Source organism: Pituophis catenifer, unplaced genomic scaffold, assembly GCF_029215685.1.
Source record: "Pituophis catenifer annectens isolate HBS135680 unplaced genomic scaffold, rPitCat1.0.hap2 SCAF_1, whole genome shotgun sequence".
NCBI classification, from domain to species: domain Eukaryota; kingdom Metazoa; phylum Chordata; class Lepidosauria; order Squamata; family Colubridae; genus Pituophis; species Pituophis catenifer.
Window position 1 is genome coordinate 84289814 of NW_027256881.1, and position 24203 is coordinate 84314016.

General features: G+C 38.4%; 1 protein-coding gene across 2 annotated transcripts in view; it reads left to right on the top strand.

The window, feature by feature from the left end:
* The window catches only part of EPM2A (EPM2A glucan phosphatase, laforin), a 44841-nt gene extending 21238 nt beyond the window's left edge, over positions 1-23603 (top strand). For both annotated transcript variants that reach the window (XM_070932665.1, XM_070932666.1), the window contains exons 2-4: positions 1372-1546; positions 14775-15016; positions 21420-23603. In XM_070932665.1, the coding sequence (XP_070788766.1) occupies positions 1372-1546; positions 14775-15016; positions 21420-21694 (692 nt within the window). In that variant the 3' untranslated portion in view covers positions 21695-23603. The remainder of the gene's footprint in view (positions 1-1371; positions 1547-14774; positions 15017-21419) is intronic.
* Positions 23604-24203: the final 600 nt, after the last annotated feature.

Genomic DNA, 24203 nt, shown 5'->3' on the forward strand with positions numbered 1-24203 from the left:
TTTATATTCTGTTAATGGTCCTAGATATCCTTTGGGAATCATAAAAAATGTAAAGGTTATATTGGATTTCGATATGATTCCAGTCTCTTTAATCTTTATCTGTCTTTGGGTTTGTAGGGCTAATTCTTTTGTACAGAATTGTGGTACAGCCTATTTTAATTGATTTTGATATTACATACGCACAAATCTAGTGCGTATAGTCAAGGCTATGGTTTTCCCAGTTGCAATGTATGGCTGTGAAAGTTGGATGGTAAGAAAGGCTGAGCACCAAAGAATTGAGGCCTTTGAACTATAGTGCTGGAGAAGACTCCTGCGAGTCCCTTGGACTGCAAGGTGATCAAACCGCTTAGTCCTAGAGGAGATCAACCCTGACTGCTCTTTAGAAGGCCAGATCCTGAAGATGAAACTCAAATACTTTGGCCACCTAATCAGAAGGAAGGACTCACTGGTGAAGAGCCTAATGCTGGGAACGATTGAGGGCAAAAGGAGAAGGGGACGGCTGAGAATGAGGTAGCTGGATGAAGTCACTGAAGCAGTAGGCGTGAGCTTAAATGGACTCCAGAGGATGGTAGAGGACATGAAGGCCCGGAGGAAAGCTGTCCATGGGGTTGCGATGGTCGGACACGACTTCGCAACTAACAACAACACAAAAATCTACCTTTCTGATATAATTAGTCATTTTTGCTAGATTGCATCTTATTTTTACTGAATCTCAGCTAGTCTGCCTGGAAGTTATACAATATGATTTGTTAGATTTCTGAATTTAAAAACAATAGCTTCAAAAATAAACTGTTCCAAATCATAGCATGCACCATTTTTCATACAGCAGATGGCATAAGAAAGCAAGCAATGAGAAAATTATGCCTGTTTACTATGTTAAAAATTCTGGGACTGAGTTAGTACCTAATAGTTACCAGAATTCAAGTTACTTTAATTCTGAGGATAATTTACCAGTTATCTGCTCTAAATAGTACTTCTGGCAATGGTTTTAGAATAAGAAAAATAACAATATTAAAAATGAGATAAAACATTGGTATTGGTTTCTAAAACATGTATAGTGCATAAGTTATTTAGAATGCAATTTTTAGCTTATAAACAAAAAATTATAGTTAAAAGAGATTTTGTTTTGTATCTTCTAATGAATGTTAGATATTTATATACAAATATCTATGGTTATCATTAAGTCTTAAATAATCTTAATCTCACCTGTTGTGTGCAAACCTGAAAAAAATGGCCTGCCATATACTTTTCAAAAACCCGCATAGGATGCGAGGGTTTTTTTGCAAGGGGTGGGAAAATCCTGTTTTTCAAATATAATCTAATTAATGATTTCTGCTGAATTGTGGTATGCGTGTTTTCTTTTTGTTTTAGGTAATGGACCCCATCATGATCGAACCAACATTTATAACCCATGCAATTTAGTTGATGGAGTTTACTGCCTCCCAATAGGACACTGGATTGAGGTTTCTGGGCATACAGATGAAATGAAACATACAACTGATTTCTATTTTAATATTGCTGGACATCAAGCTATTCACTGCTCCAGGTAACAAAGAAACAAAAATGTGCTGCAGGGTGAATTAGATTTTAACAGGTGTGCCTTAGGTGGAGACTTACATAAAAATGTGCTGAACATGTGTAGTTTCCAGCATTTCCTGCCAGAGAGCTGTTCATAATATCGATATAAATCATTCTGCAATTTATATTCCAACTTTTCTTTCATATTGGAGGAATGAAAAAAGAAAACTTCAGATCTCTTTCTGATTGTCGTTTGGTTCACTTGTGTCATCCCTCTCTGGAGGGATATAGGACCCATTCAGTCAGCCCACCCCTGGTGATCCACAGAATGAAAGAGTTTCCAGAGAAAGCTTGAGGTTTTCCTCAAGTATTGGTGGAAAGTTCAACCAAGGCCTTAGACGCTGCCTGAAATAGGCAGGTGGCTGGGGTCTTGCATTGCCTCTCCAAGTGTGCTAATCCTAGGAAGCACCTTGGTTTACTGGTGAGTTCTAGGAGGTAGAATGCCAGAAGAAATGCTTGGAGTATTTTGGGTAAAGGTTCAGAGTGAGTTTGACTGAGCATAGGTAATTTGAAATCTGACTGGGCAGGTCCAGCTGAGATACTTGGGATCAGATCTTGTGGTGTAATCCCGGATGAGGTTGAACCAGTGACTCCTGAGGAAGTGGACACAGTTATCAGTTTGGCCACCTATGTATTGGATCAACCACCCTTGTTTGTGAAAGTGGCCAAGGAAGTAACCTGGGTTTGGGTTGATACTATGGTGTCAATCTCTTTGGGCAGTACTGCTGCTTTAAAGGAGGTTATGGTGTGCCCCCTCCTCAAAAGGTCATCCCTGGATGCAACACTGTTAAGTACCTGCAGTCCTGTCTCCAACCTTTTTCTTTTAGAGAAAGTTGTTCAAAAGATGGTAGGTCTGCAGTTGATGGTATTCTGGGATAGGGGTTGGGCATAGGGGGCACCTTTGCGGGTAGCATACATTGATCTTTGGTAGTTCTGTTCCTTCCTCTGGGACTGGTTTCAATCAGTATTTGTTTTGGAGGAAGAGGTTATATTCTAGGCCCTTTCATTTTGGGGTGCTGCAGGGCTCAATTGTGTCCGCATTTGGTATCCACAGTATGTTGATGATACACAGTTATATTTTTCAACCCCTGGCCAGCCAGGGGAAGCTATTGAGATAGTATCTCAGGGCTTGAAAACTACAGTATACATGGAAGTTTGGATGGGGAGCAGTGGTGGGTTCCTCCCGGTTCGGTCTGGTTCGCCGAGCCGGTAGCGGTGATGATATGACATCACCAAACCGGTTCTCCCCCCCCGCCCTCCCACCCCTCCCACCCACATTATTCTTACCTTTTATTTGGTCCCACCCCCAATCTATTGCTGCCTCCTGAGTCCCAGCTGATGACTAGAGGAAAAAAAACTGTTTAAACTCTTGCCGTGGGGCTTCAAAGGGCCATCCTACAGCTGATCAGTGTTAAAAGCAAACAAGTTAGTCGGGTCGTAAGTGCGAGGACTGGTTGTAAGTGCGAGGACCTTCCAGAAATGACTCTGACCAGCTAGCCACACCTACCTAGTCACATGACCTCCAAGCCATACCCACAAAATAAGCCACGCCCACAGAACCGGTAGTAAAAAAATTTAGAACCCACTCCTGATGGGGAGGGTCTGTCTCTGACTCAGCCTACCAAGCCTGAGTAGCTGTGGTGGTTGGGGCCATCTAGATATGGAAATACTCAACCTTTGGTCTTGATTGGGATTGCACTTCCCCATTTAAGGGTGGTACACAATCTGGAGTACTCCTAAACTCACAGCTCCTTCTTGATGAGCAGGTGGCAGCTATGGTCAAGAGGACCTTTTGCACAGCTTCATCTTCCTCAGCTGCACTCTTTCCTAGATTAGAAGGCCCTTCATACAGTCAACTACTCTCTAATAATTTCATGACCTGATTGCTGCAATGCATTACATTGGCCCTTGAAGACCACTTGGAAATTTCAACTGCTCCAGAATGCAGTGGCATAGATAGTGATGTTTTGGTGTGCCTGTGTGACACTTACGCTTCCCAAGGTGTAATGGTTACTAGTAACTTCCAGGTGCAATTCAGAGTATTGGTTATGACTTATTAAGCCTACATGGTATAGGGCCTGATTAAGCGAAGGATCATGTATCTCCTGTGGCATCAGCTGGACAGTTTTATCCAACGAAGTTGGCTCCAAGTTTACCCAAAGATCTCATGTGTGTGTGTTTCAGATCTCAGAGATAAATGTTCTGGTTTACCAATGCTAAAAAAAAATACAGAACTCCCTTAAGTTGAATCTTGATGACACATATAGTTTTGGGCAACAAAATGAATGTTGTCACAACTGTTTTATTCAAAGGTGTGTTTTTTCAGCTTCCCACTCTTATAGCTCCTGGTGGTCTCCATCCAAGAACTAACCAAGACTGCTTAGTTCTTTTGGAACCAGCCTAGGCCAGGTAGGGGCTACCATCTTCTTTGACTCTCAATGCCATTGGAAAGATTAATAATTGGAAAAAGTCAGTATGGAAAAACTGCCAGTAATTGACATGCTTTTAACAGCACCTGACATTTTGTTGAATGGTTATCTGATTAAAAACCTCAGCAATTACCTTTAATATTGAGCACTGTCTTCTTTATTAGCACCATCAAGCAATCCTCCTTTCTGTATTTCAAAACTAAAATATTTATTGCTTTAGTGAACAAAGTCCTCAGCAGCTTTCTACAAAGATCTGTAAGTAGATGCTGATCTCCACGTTCAGCTTCTTGACTAACAGCAGTAATAGCATTGAATTCTAAAGTGAATTAAGAGAGAGACAAAGATACGAGATAAGAAATGCACTGTCAAGCAGAAAGAACCAAAACAAAAAAGTAGCCATAGGAAAAGGAAAACGAAAAAAGGCAGCGGGTCAGAAAGCCAGGCAGTAATAGATACCAGATTAAAAGAAGCTACAGCGACCCTTGAAAATAACAAAGTTTCCTTCTCAGAAAGTGATCTGTCATGCAGCAGAGGCAGCTTGCTGCCTTGTAACCCTGATGTGACTGAAGCTGGCTAACGTGGAACAAATTAGATGGAGTTATGATAAAAGTACCTGGGTTTGCTCTTTGTATATTGTGAACTGTAGCTTGTGTCTTCTGTCTAGCTATCTAATAAAGCAGTAGGAAAAATTTATCTGCAACTAGTCCTCACTTAGTGATTGCCTTGTATAGCAACCATTCACACTTAAGACAGTGATGAAAAAATAACTCTGCAGCTCGCCGTCATATTTATGACATTTGCAACAGGGACGGGTTTCAAAACCCATTGCTACCGGTTCGCTCGTGGGCGTGCGCTCACTTGTGCATGTGCGTGCCGCTTCTGCACATGTGCAGAAGCATCCGGGTGGGTGGGTGGAGCCTCCTGCACCGCCGCTACCAGTTTGCCCAATCCAGTGCGAACAGGTAGCAACCCACCACTGATTTTTAAGTCTGTAAAGCAAAAGGAAGCTGAACTAAAACCATAATAAACACAGTCGCAGTTTCACTTAGCCCTTGTTTTGTTTAATGACCAAGCTTGATCCCAATTGCAGTTGCTAAACAAGGACTATATGTACTTATTATGGAAAGGGGGAGAAAAATGCCTTTTTTAGGAAAGTTATTTTAATTTAGAATACCTCAATGTAAGTGTAGATGGCAGCATGTGAATGAAATTCAGTCGGTTTTACCAGAAAACTGTCATCTAGCCCAACATAGTCAGGTACCTGAAACTGATGGCAGCAGCAACCAAAAACGTATCTTGTTTTATCCCAAATGCACATGCAGAACTAAGTAATAGCTTTTTGGAGGCAAATCTTGGCAGCATGGGACTACAGGTCGTCCTTGGCTTATGACCAGTCTGTTAGTGACCATTTTAAGTTACAGAGGATTCTGAAACAGGGACTTACGCCCTGGATGTTCAAACATTTGCACGGTCAAGTAACAGGATTTTGGGTGCTTGGCAACTGGCCTCCATTTGCAGCTATTTGCAACATCCTGTGGTCACATGACTGATTTACAACATTTTTCCAGTTTCTGGCAAAAATTACCCTATAATGAACAATGGGTTAATTTAACAACTACTGTGTTTACTTAATGATCACTGCAAAAAAACCCAAAACAACCTAATTGTAAAATCAGGTGCAGTCACGTGGTGACCCACTTTATAACTGTCATAATTTATGACCGAAGTTGAAGCCTCAATTACAGTCGTAAATTGAGGACTACCTGTATAAGTACATCAAATACAGTTCTGAAAATAAATACCAAACTTAATTGAAAATGCCAGTTGAAAGTATGCAGAAGTTTATAAAGTTATTTTTAAACTACCCCATAAAAAGTTTCATGCTTGAAGTGTATTGAGTTCTTCTTATTATTATTATTCGTCTGAATCAAGCCTTTAAAAGGTGAAAATCTCTTCAATGAAAGTTATGGACTATAACCTATCAGAACGATCCATTGTGGGCTGGTAGACAGATTTTTAAAAAAAGCTGAGAAAGAATGGTTGGCCTAAAATTACTCCCTATCTGAGAGAGGACTAAAACCTGGTTTCTTCACTGTTGTTTTGAAATGTGTTATTTTATGCTCAAAACCCAGAGAGTCATAAATGGTATTCTCAGGAGACTGGCTGTTTCACTTTCCAACTGCTTAGGAACTGTCATTTGCTCCTTCAACATAAGTTGGGGAATAAGAAGTAATTCCAATTAGAGAGCTGTAACAGCATGCTCAAAATATATCTTCCCTCTGTGTCTTTATGGGATTAACAATATGCTTTGTTTCAAACTTTTTTCCAACACTTGACAACAAACTGAGAAATTATGAACTCATTCTGAGTGTTATTAAAAATTCCATTACCTAGTGATATGCAGGTAAATAAAAGCAGGAAATAACGTAAAAATTAATAGAAGAGCCCTGTATAAAACAGGATTCATATCAGTAAGACTGCTGCCTGTGCACAATGAGCAATTTATCTTTGTATATGACTTTTGTTCCTTTTGAGAAGGTGCAGACTTGAGAAGGTTCAGACTTTTGCCTCAAGGTTGAACCATTTATTAATTCAGAGATGTCAGGATGAAGAAGGCAAACCAAATGCATTATGACAACCCAAGATCCACCTTGTCCAAATAAATTTTAACAACCCAAGACCTGGTTTAACAGATATAATGCTCAAAGACATATATGCCTTTCATTTGAAAGTATCAAAGTAAAGGAGGAAAGTATTTTGGATAGCCCATTCAGGCTAAAAAACTGTATCCACCAAAGATACAGGCTTTATTTAATATCTAAGTCCTAGCCAAAAGCTTTAGCTGGTGCATATTCATCGATATTCTATGAGTCATTAAAATTTCTGGTTGCCATTAATATCTACACTGAATTATTCATTCAAAAGATAGAGGAGGGGACTAACGTGCTTCGTTATCGTTGCTTTTTGTTCAGTTTGAATTAACTTCAAATGTAACATCTAGTTAAATGTTTAAAGACAAATGTGAAGGCTAAGTGTCTGGAGTGTGTTTTTTTTTTTATTTCAAAATTATAACATGGCACTATGAAAGGGTAAAGGAATAACTTTTAACTGGAGTTTTGTGAACTGTGTGATAGGAGCAGAAAGCCAATGCAATGCTCTATAGTTAAAATAATCACAGTAATTACAATTGTTGCAGGTCCTATATAGTTTTGAAGCCCAGTTCTTAATCTTATACAATAAAATTAATTACCATCTCCAATAATCATTGGGATAAAATGTGATGAGTTAGAGAACAAAAATAATTGTGGTCTAATTCATCTCATTGTGTAAATATACTTTTTAAAAGAGTCTGACTGCTGGTCCTAGTTAAAATAGGTTCAATAACTTTCTAATAATCTATTATTGTTTCTAACACAGGCAAGTGGGATGCCCCTTTTGAAGTTGGTTGAAAATTAGCTACTGATTTCACTCGTTCAAAACTCAAATGGTTCATAAATATTAGGTCTGAAGACTAAAGAGGGGTTTGTGTGTGCTTCACTTTGATAAAGGCTTTGATGCTGATCAAGGCAGCCAGCCTCCACGCTTTTGAAAAGTGGAGCATCTTACTTTTTCCATTCTGAGGAACTATTTCCCTCCAGCAATTAGTGTCAAAAGTCACTTCACAAAGCAAAGCAGTGGCGTTTCACCCCGATATATCATACAATTAAACACCACGTGCAAATAGATGAGCTGAAATATGCAGCTGTTTTAAGATGTTTATAGATAATTTGCAGATTGACCCAGATGTAAGAATAGAAATTTCTGCAGCTTCAATATTTATGTGTGTATATACATGTGTCTATAAACATACATAAACAGTCTAAACATATTTGCGCTCTCCCTCCCTCCCTCTCTCTCTCTCTCTCTGTATCAATCAGAGATATACAGAAAATAACATTGACAAGAAACATGAGTCAGTAATAAATAAGAGTGAAAATTAAGCCAAAATCATTTTGCCTACCATCCTACATACATTTACTTCCCAAGGAGATTGGAAATTCTTAAATAATTGTCTTTGGTGTTTTAATATTCAGAGGCACAAGTTATATAAGGGGCAGATACTAAAAGCGAGGAGCTCTTTTGCCTCACTTTAGTGAGAACCTGGATGGCACCAACTAAAATCATTTATGGCAGAAGTAATGGCAGCAGTTTCTCTCTTGCTTCTGTGCAGACATTCACTCTCTACTCATGGAAGGATGCCAATCTAACTTTGCTTAGAAATTGCAAAAAAAGGGTTCATATTAATCATGCAAGCAAGAGGGAGGGAGTTCACCCTTCCTAAATTGTGCTGATAAACATCTACAGAGGACTCCAGGCTTCCTCAATTCCTCCCCCTCTATCATTTTTATTTGGCTTGTTTCTCTCTTTGTTTTTGTTTTTCCCTTCCAAATTCAGGAATTTCCTTTCCTTTCCCCAGATGGAGTTCCCACCAAGGAGATTCTTCATCTAGGAAAGTCAAGGGAGTGTTAGTCCCATATCAGTATGATGAAACAGTAATTGCCAATAATGAACTAGTCTTTAAGGACCAAGCAATCCAGTTGGCCATGGGCAACACTGTCATTAAACATTGAGAAACATATGTCCTTATGCTTCTCTCCTTGTCAAGATGATTCTTGAACTAAAGGATCAAACTCAACAGCTTTGCAGCAGCCAGCCATATGTAACACATCAATAATGACTTAGTACCGTGATGGCGAACCTATGGCACGTGTGCCACAGGTGGCATGCAGAGACCTCTCTGCAAGCACGCCAGCCATTGCCCTAGCCAAGCTCCATCACGCATGCGTGCGTGCCTCCCACCAGCCAAGTGGTCTTTAGGTGTGGTCTGCGGTGCATACGTGGGGGGTGGGGCGCATGCAGGGATGCATGTGCACATGCATGGGGTACGGGACGCATGCATGGGGGGTGCAGGTTGGTGCAGGAGACTTTTCAGGCCACACCCCATTTTGGGCCTGGAAAGCCTCCTGCACCAACCTGGAAGCCAAAACGGCAAGTGGGGGCTGGGATGCGCATGCATGCGTGGTGGTGGTGGTGGGTGCATGCGCAGGGGGGCTCACATTGCATTTTGGGGATTCAGGCAAGCGTGCGTGCATTCGCATGTGTGCACGCGTGCTTATGGAACTTGGTACCAAAAGGGTTAACCATCACTGACTTAGCAGATCATTTTAGCAGGACAGCAATTTATATGGCATGAATAAAATCTCCAACTATTGTTAAATATCTCTTCAATATTTGGAGCTAACCAAAGATAGATTTCTTTGCATCTTGGAATCATCCTTCAGTTACATCCCAGAGGTCGCAAGATCCAAGAGCCCAAGGAGATGTGTTCCTTCTCAACTGGAGGGTATTTCCTCTTTATGCATTTCCACTTATTTCACTAACAGAAAATATTGTTAAGGTTGTAGATGGTCCATAAACAGGATTTCTTCGCCTTTAGTGGTCAAGACACTCTTGGCCTTTCTCTCTATTAGTTTGATATAGTCTAGCTTTTCTCAGCATTTTCTCTCCATCCATGCCAGTCTAGTTCTCAGTAGTTTTATTCATATTGTTATATTCTCAGCACTCACTTCTTGAAGTTCTTTCTTGGAAAATTTTCATAGAGATATGCGCTAATACTTAAAGACAGTGTCATTGTCTGCTACAGCAAAGCATATTTCTGTGTACCTTAGATTTTTTTCAAAGTTTCTGTTATCAATTAGTCAATTAACTTTTATTGGCTCCTAGTAGGCATTTCTAGGTGCTGGTTGTCACTTTTAAAACTGTACATGGGGCCAGGACTTCTTTTCCCATATATTTTCTGACCATTCCATTAGATCTACCATAGTGAGCATTCAGAGTTGCTTGAAGGGTTCCTTCTCTGACATGGTGCCTCCCCTATGCAAGAGTCTCTTCCTAGAGATGGCCCTGACTCTAGTGATCTTTCAGAAGGCCATAAACATCTGGCTTTTCCTTCAGGCATTGCAGCTTAGATGTTAATTATAGAAGCTCTTTTGTTTGTCATCCAGGGTTTGGATAGATACTGTAGATAGATGAATAACAGAAGCTATCTTCCTTTCCCTCTTATCACTTGTATGGGCATTATATGTTACTAGCTCTTCAAATATTACCACAGGGCAGATCTATGCAGTATATCTAAGTCTATTGGGATCCATGTTGTACAAGATCAGACTTTAGACATGCAATCAAACTAGTTTTCTACAACTGTTTTACCCTCTAGGTGTGTTAGGATTACAATTATTTCTCAGCCACCTGGAAATTGTGGTAGATGTAGCCCTAATATTTCTAGACAATCAGGAAAGGTAGTAATAATGAGCCTGACAATCATGAAGTGTTTTGTGAAATTGAATCAGAACACTTAATGGGCAAGTACAGTGAACTATAAATCTTGTAAGTATAGTGCAGTTTAAGTAGATAATAAAAATAAGAGTCAGTGCTGGATTTAAGAAGAGAATGCACAGGTACCAATAGAAGTGAAACAGCACTTTAAATTAATGGCCGGTAAAGTAACTTAATTTTGGCAAGTATTAGCTTTAATCATAAGGAACAACCATAGAAAGCTGCATTATAAATAAACAAGCTAAATTCATCACTTCTTTGTAGATAAACAAATTTACTGAAATCTCCTTACAGAGCTTTTTACACTGCTTCTTGACATTATTGAATTGCTTGTGAAACTATAAGATGGTTACAAGGTTGGTAATTTTCTAATGCTTCACAGTGCAAAATGGTGTCAGAAGACCAGTGACATTTTACAACCGCAGTCTTGTAATGTCTCCTTAGGTAAAAATGGGATTCATACGATTTTGTTCTAGTTTCATCTGCATTCGAAGTGATTTGTCAAATTTAATTAAGAATGTGCAGAGTTGGGAAGGAAATCATCCATTCATCCTATGCATTGATTTTGTTAAAATAATTTAATGTCTTGTGACACAATAGTAATTGTAAAAGTGCTTTTATAAAACCCCATGTTTCCTTAATATCTATTTACTGCATTTTTACATTGAACATTTTCAGAACCAGTCTCAATCCCTTTGGTATTGTTACATTGTGTAGAAAGTAAAGAAGATGATCTTGATGGAGATATGTATAATTCATTGCTAGGGTGAATATTTGTTGTGGAAATATTTCATTTCCACAACAAACAGGTAATGTTTGTAAGCAACTCAGATAGACACCTCCCTCATAGGGCAAAGGAAGTAATAGCAGTTAGATTTATATACTGCTTCACAGTGCTTTATAGCCTAAGCAGTTTAGGGAGTCATCATATTGCCTCCAACAAGTTGAGTCCTCATTTTACCGAACTCAGAAGGATGGAAGGCTAAGTCAACTGGTCAGGATCGAACTCCTGGCTGCGGGCAGAGCTAGCCTACAATACTGCATTCTAACCACTGTGCCACCACGGCTCTAATGAAGATAAGTCTTCATTGGAAAGTGTGTATTGTAATTTGTTCTTAGATCCCTCATCTGAGGATATTTAATTGAAGATACTTACATGCTACACTTCATGGCACCCAAGACTGAATGGCTATAGATTATTGTTTTGTCCTTCTTATCTCTTCAGGGTTGGCTTCCCTGTCCATTTTCCATTAGTATCATTGAACCATGGATAATGAACATTTTCAACTAGATATAAAGTCTAAACAACATCATTCACAATCTTGTTTACCCAATTTGGTCTTGTGTATGCTTGTTTTTTATGAGTCTGTAGTGCCATCCAATTTACTCATTTAATGCTTTTCTTTCTCTTGCCTTTCTTCAAATATGTAAAGTGAGACTTTAGGGTGAGAGTTTTGAGTTCTAGTAATTTTATGGAATCCTTGAACTTGATCACAGGAGAACCTCTTAAATGCCACTGTTCAAGGAGCAGTATAAGACTTTTTTAAAAAAGTGTAATTCATTTATACCATAGTTTCCCTTCCATTTCTGCAATATATACTAACTTTTAATGTGAGTTTTAGAAGTGAGGACCACATAACTTGTTATGTAAAATATGATACAGAACTATCCTTCTGAAGCTAATTGTTTAGATCATTCTACAGGCACAGTATCAAAGAGAAACCTGATCTTAGGAATTGTTGTCAACATTAGAAATGCCTTATGATCAAAATCAGACTCACAGCATAATTGTCAAGCTTCGAAGCATATGCATGCTGGTTTCATGATGTGCTCAATAATTTTGTTCTGCACATATCACATCTTTAATAACATTGTGTAATGAAATGACTTTGCTATCTAATAGTTAACAGACTTGGAGCACAGGGATGAAAAGCCAAAAACTTCAAGGAAATTAAATATATAATTATTGTCCCCTTTTCCCCATACTCTTCGACTACTGTTGCATGCAACATTATAGACTAGGATAAAGGAAGAAACCCAGACAATTCAAATTTGATATTCTTTTCTGCAACCCAACTGAGGAGTTGAAAAAGAAATTAAATCTACAATAATGAGTATGAATAATAAAACAAAATATATCCATGGCAAACCCAAAGAGTAATATATTTAGGGGGATACATTTTGGGGGCGAAGAAGAGAAGAGAAATGCAAACGTGTTTAACATAAATAGTAAACATTCCTGTCCAAGCACATATTTGAAGTAATTGTTTATCAAACAAATAATTGGGTAATAAGTATTGATTAAACTCTAATCTTTACAATGTTCTTCATTATTCTTGAATTATTCATTTTTCAACCATCATGATTATCTGCGCTTTTAAAGAATAAGTTTTAATAAATGAAATAGTTTATTTATTTTTTTTCAGTATTCTGCAATAACAAAGTTAGTGGCTAAATTATAAAAGCTGAATTAGTTTTCTGTACTAGTTTAGTTTATATGCTTTAGCAAGTGTATAGTGAATCGTCTGAAAATTCCCTGTAAGAGTTTCTTGGTGATTGACAAAAAGCATTGCCAGCCAAAGATAAGATGTGTACTAATTTATTTATATCTCTGGCAAAATTATCAAAAAGAGTTGCAATTCATATACCCCGTTTCCCTAAAAATAAGTCCTACCCACAAAATAAGCCTGCACAGTCACCCGCCCGCCCGCCCATTCCATCTAGTTGCTTGCAGTGCTGCAGCCACAAGGCGCGGAGAGATGATGGTGGAGCCTCCCCATGTGCCCCACACTGGCTTACCTCAAGGCCCCGCAGCCAAGCCATCCACACCTTGACACCTGCCGTGCAGTGACAGCACTGACAGCCATGTGCATCAGGAGCCCATGTGGCTGCAGGCCCACTTCTGCTTGCTTGCAGCTGCAACGGAGCAGGAGGACAAGTGCTGATATAGATTTAAAAGTGCTTCTGTTTTGCCAGAAAGTTTTCCAGTGAGATATAAGTTCAGTGCCCAATGTTTTTTCAAGTTTATCAAAATAATTGATTGTGCTTACTTAAATACATAATGTAACAATTAAAATAAGTTTTTCTTGTGTTCTTAAAATATATTAATGGTCTTGATTGATTCAATCCATATATGTTATGGTGGAATGATTATACTTCATTGATTTCATATCAGTTTAATACTTGAGTCTATTCCTTTTTTCAAAAAATATTCAGAAGTCACAGGATAGTGATGTACAAACCAATCTCTAATTCTATAAATTTGTCCATCTTCTTACAATAAATAAATAATTCTCACCTTGATCCCCTTCCTAACACGTCTCTAAGTCTTTGGAAGTTGACAGATCTTGTTGTGTTTCAGGCCAAATAAAATCATTTAAATACATTCTTGGTAAATTACTTTCTAATGTTAATCAATTTCTGTGTCTAGTCAAACACTATCTTAGACACAGATGAAAGAGAGAATTACTTTATTCAGGAAGCTGAATTTCTGGAAAGAAATATAAGAAACATGCAAGGCTCATATATCATATAAATGGCCCTCTAGTTAAAATTGCATCATCCAGTGTTTAGTATATTAGTTACCATTATGAGAAAACAAAACCATTACAGAGAGGCACATTTCTGGAAGACTTAAACCAACATCATTAAAATACAATTAAATGTGACAAGCCTTGTATCTATGAAAGAATGATAGAATTTGCTATCATAATATATAGTGACAGTCCTCAGAAGAATGAGGTAATTTGACAAATATGTTACTCTCTGAGGATTTCTTAAGTCGATATTAAGAATATTGTCTTTTGAGTAAATTGCTAGAATGTGAATGATAATGCAATACAAGTGATTAATAACCTATTTCACAATACCCAAAGTAATTCACTAGCAGTCTAATTTAGAAGCCCAAATAACTGAACTAAGTATCAATAACAAGATTATTCAGCTAAATGTTAATGTAGCCAAATATTGGTCCCTTACTTGATTTCTCTGTGCAAAATTTGACAGCAGATTTTTAATGTATAAAATTTTAAGTTTTAATGTTATATTTTGTGTCCAATAAGTAATAGTTGTTGTAATGTATGAAAAATGATCTGACCAGCTATGAAGTGGACTTTTTAGGGTGCTAGAAAGTGTTATCAGGAAATACATTTTTCTTTGTCCTTCATGAAAGCCTTGAATTTGGCTTGAGGGAGTTCATTCTAGTCTGTACAAGTGATTCTTCCTTTCCTTCCTTCCTTTCTTGAATTTCAAGTTCCTAGTGATATTTGGTAACTTTTTATTTAAATATGAATTGTAGAAAATGACTACCCCTCAATTAATCATGTTACTGACTTAGATTAATCACTGAAGTCTTTTAACATTCATTAGTTCAATATTTTTTCCTTTGGACAGGATTTTGCCAAATCTGTGGTTAGGAAGTTGCCCTCGTCAAGTGGAACATGTGACTGTCAAACTTAAACATGAGTTGGGCATTACAGCTATAATGAACTTCCAGACTGAATGGGATGTGGTTCAGAATTCCTGGGGATGCAACCGCTATCCAGAACCAATGAGCCCAGAAGTTCTCATGAAGTTGTACAAAGAAGAAGGTCTTGCTTATATCTGGATGCCAACACCAGACATGAGCACTGAAGGTAATATTCACATTCCATCTCTAGGAAAGCATCCATTCAGTGATATAGTTGAATAATATAGCTTTACAAATTTACTGTTAATCTCGGATGTTTGCATTATGGTACTCATGGAGAATCCTAAGGATTTAACAAGCAAATCTCATAAGAGTTCATTTTAAGTATAATAGCTAATTATGAATTGTGTATTCATAAGACTATACAAAATATTCAGCAATATTTAAAGAAAATACCTTTTTTTTATGGTAGAGATTAATAATATGATGGTATTGTTTGTAAGATAAGAAAACCGTGTTTACTCAATAGGCTATAATTAATTTCTATCAGTGCTACTAAAAGTGTATAGTTATTTAATTTATATATATAGATGTGGTGGAGCAACATGGTGACCTAGCAGTAAAGATGCTCCCCTTCCACTCGGAAGGTTGAGAGTTCAATCCTAGGTAGCAACAGATGCTTCTCTTTTAGGGTGCAAAGCAGGGGTGGGTTCTACCTACCTTTACCACTGGTTCGCAATGAGATCACACATGTGAGCAAAGCATCGCATGTGCCTTGCTTCTGCGCATGCACAGAAACTTCTGCACATGCGCAGAAACTTCTGCACATGCACAGATCACTGATGATGACATCCAGGGCGGTGGGTTGGGCCTTCCGCCGGTTTTACTACCTGTTCTTGTGAACCAGTCCGACCGGGGGCAACCCACCACTGGCCCCCACCCTCCTCTATTCTCTGCCTCCTGAGTCTTAGCTGATCAGGAGGAAATGGGGATTTTGCAGTAACCTTCCCATGGAGTGAGAAGGGAATGGAGATTTTACAGTATCCTTCCCCTGCCACACCCACCAAGCCAAGCCACGCCCACAGAACCGGTAGTTAAAAAATTTGAATCTCACCACTGACGCATACCTACACTGCAAAGGGGTTGATGGGTAAGTTGCAGATGGTTGTAGACTAGCTGACGTACACACCTCCCAAATTTGGACTATGCATTGTGTAGAGATGCATGTCCTGCATGCTGATTGGTTGATCTGACTTTTGGGAAGTTTTCTATGCTTTGTTGTTTTAGCGCCCCCTAGCTAGAACATTAACATTCACAGAAGTATAAATGCAATAGCTAGGTAACCATCTCCAAATGACAGACTCATACATTCCCAGACGTGCAGTGACACAGAAGTCTAATTCCTGCCTAATCCTATCAGGAGGATGCACTTCCATCAGCATATACTCCCAAGGTCATTGTTGTTATTGAACTTTCCTTAGAGATATAATACTCTGGGACAAAAGTAGAATACATCTTTATTTAAAGCACTGAACACTGAATAGTCCTATTCCATGTTCCTTGAGGAGTAGGGAATCAGTGATATTGTGACCCCTCACCTCAGTCTGCTTCCTTATGGGTTAATGTATTCTTGTTATTCTCTGAGGAAAGAAGAGAGGTCAACTTTACTCCATCTTGCACCTCATCATAATCAACACTTGCAGAGTATTTACCTTTTGTAAGAGGCTTAAGTAGTTAAAATTTGAGCAGAGTTCCATTTTTTGGGGGGAAAAACCTGCTTGTATTGTAGTATGATTTAAACATGGCCTTTAGTTGCAGCAGTAGTTTTTCAGTAAGATATCATGTGAATATGAGACCTCACCTCTTGCAAAATCAGAAGAAATATGAGCATTGAATATGCTCCAGTCTTCTTCACATTCTTATTATCAGACTTCAGACATTTGCCAAGGGACACTCTCTAGTTAGGCTTGCCATTTCATTTATGTCCTCTTGCTTATTCTGTACCTCTATTTCCTTTCTCTTGCTGGCAGAGGTCTTGAATTTTTACATTTTTATTAGTGAATGTGATTCTTTTATTAAAAAATGGGCTCTGCCAAAGAACGCAAGCGAAAAAAGAGTTGCAGTTTGAGGAAGCATATTGCATTTTACTTAGGCTTATGCCGGGAACAGAATTGCTTTGTTTTGGAACTATGTATGTGAATTAGAAAAATATGTACTTCGTGTACATTGAATTATTTTCTCTTGCCTCACGCACATTGGTGCATTTTTACATTTTCTCTGCTGAACTGAACCCCATCTGCTTAATCCATAGTTGCTAAAATGGGACCTTTTGCTTATAAATCAGGTAAAAGTTATCTGATTTTGTAGCAACCTCAGTCTTCCCTCCTTTCCAGGCTTGCCATAAGAAAATGCCCTGTATATGTTAGGTTAGATTCTATAAATTCTCCATGCTTGAAAGGTAAAATAAATTCATGTTATTCAAGGCTCTTATTCCTGAATTCTTGATTATATATATAAAAGGTAAAGGGTAAAGGTTCTCCTCACACATATGTGCTAGTCGTTCCCGACTCTAAGGGGTGGTGCTCATCTCTGTTTCAAAGCTGAAGAGCCAGCGCTGTCCGAAGATGTCTCCGTGGTCATGTGGCCGGCATGACTAAATGCCAAAGGCGCACAGAACGCTGTTACCTTCCCACCAAAAGTGGCCCCTATTTTTCTACTTGCATTTTTTTACGTGCTTTCAAACTGCTAGGTTGGCAGAAGCTGGGACAAATAACGGGAGCTCACCCCATTACGCAGCACTAGGGATTCGAACCGCTGAACTGCCGACCTTTTGATTGACAAGCTCAGCGTCTTAGCCACTGAGTATTCTGTGACAATTTGGTTTCTGCAAAGGGCCTTTATCAATTGTCTTAGGGAAGCCCATTTCAGATTTTGAAATCCAAAATAATTTCTCCTACCTGCAAATCCAGACCATGATTTATAAGCAACTTCAGGCAATATAGTGAATGAAATGCTACCTTCGTTGGTGAAAAGCTTAAGATGACAAAGACATAAAAATAGAAGAATGCTATGATGCATTCTTAATTTATTCTAATTCACTAATTTACCAAATAGACAAAGAACAGCAAATCAAATTGAATCATTGGCTAATCTGCAGGCTGCTAATAAAAAAAAAACCCTCTAAGCACTATATCTACATTTATCAGTTGATATGCTTCTTAGATTATTAATATATATATATATTTTACAACATACTGGAGAGGTAGGACATTGCCTTGGTAACCTCACAGATACCATCCAATTAGCATTATGGATAATAGATAGAGTAGATTAATTACTAAAATTACTCCTAAATTCAGCCTTTCTGAAATATTACACTTATCATCAGTCTGAAATCTCTGCTCCTTTCATTAACTCACCACACCATAGTTACTACGATAGAATAGCCTGTTATTGTATAAATTCATTATTTAGTACTCTTTTTTCTGTTTTTCTTAGTTCTTGTGTCCCAAAGCAGTTCTCTTTTCCTGTCTCTCACACAGACAAGAGGGATAGGTAAATGAATCCTGTCATCAACCTTATAAATTGAAAAGGACAAGATACACAAGAGAAGGAAAAAAACCCCAGCTTTTCCAAGGTCAAAACAAACTGCTAATGCTGTTAGCAAGTATTTCTATCTAATACTGGCAAGTCTTCCCTTGGCGATTTTCTTGCTCCACTAGTTCAAGATTCTTATTTATTTGGCTGATAGGAAGCACCAGAATTCCTTTCCTCTTGTTTCCGCAATATCAGGATAACTAGCAATTGGGTTGGGGCTTTGAGGCAGGAAGGACAAGCTCCTGCTAACTATTTTTTGTGACATGTTAGTCCCTCTCTTATAATCGTACGTCAGCCTTACAGGCAAATGTAATGGTATGTGGAAATGATCTTGGGAGATGGGGAAGATTTGCAGCCAGGGCAATGGTTGGATAAATGGCAGCTTAGCCTGCAGAAGTAATGTGGGCACGGGACTCTTTTTGGTTCCATGCAAAGGCAGTGGAAGAGAAATGTACTTTCAGACTTCCAAGAGTCTATTAATGTAACCTTACAATAAAGCAGGGGTTGTCAAACTCAAGGTCTGGGGGGCGGATCTGGCCCATGGGGTGCTTAGATCTGGCCCGCGGGGCCGCCCTGGAAACAGCAAAGGACCGGCCCATGGTGCCTCTGCCAGTGAAAATGGAGCTCAGGAGGTCCGCCCTCTGGAGCTCCGTTTTCACTGGCAGAGGGTTGCAGGAAGCCGTCACAGCTGAAAACAGAGCTTGGGAGTCCGTTTTTGCTGGCAGAGCACTTGGGCCACCACAGGACCCCCGACACGAGTGACGTCGAGTTAGCCATGCCCACCCTGGCCACACCCACCCTGCCCCACCATGGTCAAAGAAAACCCTGATGTATCCCTCAATGAAATTGAGTTTGACACCCCTGCAATAAAGTAAAGCTAGTTCTTCTGAGTGTGTTTCTTGTCTAGACTATCTTGCAAGTCCAACGACAATCTTGCAAGTCGAAAGTGCATCTTTCCTCCATCACCTTTAAAACCCAAGTATCTAGGGAGGATCCCTTCTGAGGCATATGCCATGCTTACATTCCTGCTGGAGGCTAGGCTGCCTCTTATCCAAGTATTGCCCTGGCTCTTCTCCCTGTCTCCCAAGGTCAGTCCCATCTATCAATACATAGTATGACAATAGTATTACACAATACAAAAGACTATAAAGCCTATGAATATTTAATACCTTTTGTGGATTCAGGCATTATAATAATGATGTGAATGTTAATTATGCCACAGAACTTGATATGAAGTTAGAAAGTGCATACTGTATCATGTGAAATGGGGAAAACAGAATTCACAATTGTTGAAATGCATTTCTTTCTTTTCTTTTTTTTTTTTATTTGATTTATATGCCGCCCTTCTCCGGAGACTCAGGGCAGCTTACAATGTGCTCAGCAATAGCCTTCATTCTTTTGTATATTTATACAAAGTCAGCTTATTGCCCCCACAACTGGGTCCTCAATTTACCTACCTTAGAAAGGATGGAAGGCTGAGTCAACCTTGAGCCTTGGAGAGATTCGAACCTGCAGTAATTGCAGGCAGCTGGTCTTAATAACAGGGTACTTTAGACCACTGTACTACCAAGGCTCTATGTACATGTACATATATGTACATCAGACAATTTTTTTAAAAAACCAAAATAATAAGAACTTCAACCACAAGTGCCATAAGTCATATATACATTGTTTAAAACAAACTCCACAATTTTCTCACCTCCCTCTATTATATGGAAGATAATGTAGATCATGGTTAATTTAGCATTTCGGATTTGCATTAAGTACACAGAGTGTCTAATTTATAACTGAACAGGAAGAAAGCATTCTCTGTGCAGAGTCTTGATAATGAATAAATGCGTTAATGCATTAGCAAAAAAATTTAATTCATATATCTAATCAGCATATATTTGCAAGCAGAATTATCTTTTGAAAACGGTGGGCTGGTCATATCACTTTTGTTAAAGTAAATAAGCACTTGAGATTTGTTGGAATTATTTAGCATTAATATTATTTTTATTTTGATTCTTTTGCAACAAAGGTAGCAATCCACAGTTGATATGCTGCTTCCAGATTTTTTACAATGTGTCATCCATCATTAGAGATTTTGCAAGAAATGTCAAGAATATGTGCATGCAAAAATATCTATCTGTATAGGTGTGTTTTATACATTTATTTAATTACATTTATATCTTGCCTGTCCTCTAAAGGTAAAAGTTATTGTATGTAGGAGTATCTTCACCTAGCCATTGCTCATCGCTCTAGCCTCTTCCACCTAGAAGTCATTCACTTTTGCTTTGTTTGATTCACAACATATTTTTCAGCTAGAAAACAGGATTATCTAACAGTAAAAAAGGATTTACTTCTGTTTTAAAATGTTAAGATGGCTAAAAGAAATTTAAATGCATTCATATTTGAATCCATAGATCAAATTGTTTCCCAAAGAAACTGCAAATCTTTTTATTACAAATTTTGTGTAGATATCTTTGGTGTACTGCTAAGGCAACAAGGCTCGAAACCAGGAGGCTGTGAGTTCCAGTAGGCACCAAGCCAGCTGAGAGACTTTGGGCCAGTCACTCTCTTTCAGCCTTAGGAAGAAGACAAGGGCAAATTATTTTTGAAATCTTGCCAAGAAAACTTGTCCGGGCAGTTGCCGGGAGTCAAGACTTGAGTCAAAGGTAGCAAAAAACCACAGATATTTATGTAGATATTTGGAGTATTTCTACACTGCTGTTCTTCCACTTGGAATCAAGCTTGTTGCTTGATTAATTTTCTTTCTGCAAATCATGCTTTCTGGAACGGAATCAGACCTGTTGCATAGCCTTATTGTTCACAATCTTTTTCTGTTTGGCTTAGGAGGGATTCATAGAAAATAAAGGTGGTCTGAAGTTGGAGGCCACTGTGTTGCTTGAAATGCCCTGCTACTCAAAAAAAAAAAAAAAGAAAGAAAGAAAGAAAAAAGAAAAATTTATTGCCTAATAGGAATACTGGATAATCCAAGAGAGAGTTGGGGGAGAGCATGCATTTGACAGTGATCTTGTTTCTAATCCTAGGAAGAGTCCAGATGCTGCCTCAGGCTGTCCATCTCCTGCACGGGCTTCTGGAGAATGGCCACACTGTCTACGTTCACTGTAACGCAGGTGTTGGTAGGTCCACCGCTGCAATTTGTGGCTGGTTAAAATATGTACTGGGATGGAATTTGAGAAAAGTGCAGTACTTTGTAGCCTCCAGAAGAGCAGCCATCTACATTGATGAAGAAGCACTGGTCCGTGCCGAGGAGGATTTCTTCCAGAAATTTGGGCCACTCCGTTCCTCATTCAAGCCTTAGCAGCAGCAGCAGCAGAAGAAGAAATTGCTAGCAGCATAGTCAGGGTCAAACTTCTCAGAAATCATGACCTTAACTCCAAAAATGCTACCATTGCCTGAGGAAATAGTAAGATGAAAATGTGAGTGAATGTGCGTGTAGCAGTCAGGATACATAAAGATTATGTAGCAGTTTTAGAGAAGGAGAATTCACATTGATTACTGGCACATTTATTACTATTTGAGAGGAGGACTAATTCTAATTTGCCCACCCATTCATGCCTCAGCACTTGGCATAGCCTGAGTTAGGTAGCCAAGTAGGGTCAGGCCCTCTTAGTACTTTGATGAAAGACCTCTGGGGAATATGGTAAGAAGGTGGTAGCCCACCATTTCCATACTGCTGCCAAGGAAACAACAAGGACTGCCTGAAGTCAAGTTCATGTTACTGCCTTTCCCAAGCATTATTGTTATTTTTTTTTTTAGACAGAGCTGCACATATGCATATGCAAACACAACCCTGGGTGCTAGACTAGAAAAGAAACTGCAGGTTTAGTCCCTGTGCGTGGATTATCCGGTTATGGCTAAGCGTATGAAACTTGGTAAACCTCTTAGCCCAGACAGCAGATTTGATGGAGATATGCAAAGCCTCCAATGTAGATTTTAGAATCTAGATTTGCTAATCTAGATTTGCTATAAGCCTTATCTTGGCTAACCTTGGAAGCTGGGCATGATAGGAGTTGTAGTACAACAGTTGTGTAAAGGAAAAGAAACAACCTTGTCATACTTCACAGCGTGGGAGGAGAGCTATGATAATCCAAAAATCAGAAGGGTTTTGGTACTACATTTTCCATTTAACAAATTTTATTAAAAGGTATAAGATTTGGCAAGTTGAATTATGTTTTACATTTTTTAATAGGGAACTTGTAATCTGTCTTGCGTGTATCTTCTATCTGCATACTTAACCTGTCTTCCCCTCTCTTCCCTCCTCTGACCTCATCCCAATTTAAATCCTGCATCAGTTTAGCCTCTCTGTGCATTTGATGAAGTGAGCTGCAACTCATGTGAGCTTATGCCCTTTAATAAAATTTATTTGTCAGAAAACTCCTCCTGATTCACAGTAGAAGCTGTCACTAAATAATAAATCATAAATTGTTTTTCTCATATATCCACATGTACAGGTTTGAGACCTCCTATAGGCCTAACCAAACACCTTGGTTTATCATTTAGGTCAAGTCTTGTTCTGGTTGCTTGAAGTTAGACTTATCCAGGCAGCCCTTCCTGAATGTCTATCTACTGTAGTTAGTCAGTATATGTTGCTTCTTAATTTTGGTATTTTCCAAGCTGCCAGAATTTAGTCATATACTAAAGTAGGTTATGGATGGAGAATCTTCCAATACTATAATGTTAAAGGTGTTGGTGTCAGTGCAATAAACTATTATAATCCAGGTGACAAATTAAGTATGTGCAGGATCAAAGGCTATGCATGGTTTAAAACAGATGATTATTAATGAATGTGAATAATTAAATGGAAAATAATTCAACTCGGACAAGAGTATCTATGGGCATTGTGCAACAATCTTGATAAATCTGTGAAATTTCAACTGGAATAATTTCCAGTTGCTACCATTATATCTGGAAGACTGCTTATTTGCCCATAATCACCTTACAGAGAAGATGGCATAAAAAATTAATAAAGAAATAGTGCAGCTGGGAGGAAAATCTAGAAGCATTACAGGGTTTAATAAATATGTATGATAGCTTGTAGAAGGACAATTCTTCTATATAAATATCTTTTGTTTATTAACTATCCATGCATTGGTTTGTTTAAAAATATATATTTTATTCTTTATTTTTTCTTAAAATCATCTTGTATGCAAAAATAGCACTGAGTATGTTTTTAGCTGCATATTTGACTTTATTTCTGAATTTGGATGTTGGATGTGCCATTAAATATTTGAAACACACAATATTGACAATGAACAAGTTCTTCTGTTGGACGTCAAAACCTGTACAAGAATGACTTGCAGATCTTATGCCACATTTGAATTATAACAATTTAAATAAGGGATAACATAAATAAGGGATTAAAAGTATTTGCTGATAAAATGTTCTTGATACTACATGGAGAATAATTTTGACAATCTGAAGGCTCCATGTAGTCTATTGATTTTAATTATGTTTGTGTGTCACAGGACAAATTATAAGGCCAAATGAAAGCCAATTCATGCTAACGTGTAGCAAATTCACAACATAGAAACTTCATCTGTAAATTTCTATAGATCCAGTTTACCTGTTTTGACATCTCTTCACAATTGCTGGCATATATTTAGTCACTGACTGTATGAAAATGAAAACAATCCTCAAGAGGACACAAGATTGAATTTGATATCAGCAGGATCTGAATGTGACGCATTGTACCTGAATTCTTATACATACATTAATATGACCATCGGTATTCCAGACACATATTATGGAGTTTTTTTTAGGTCTGAATAACAGGATTGGAGAAGATTAACCATTAAATGAATTTAGCA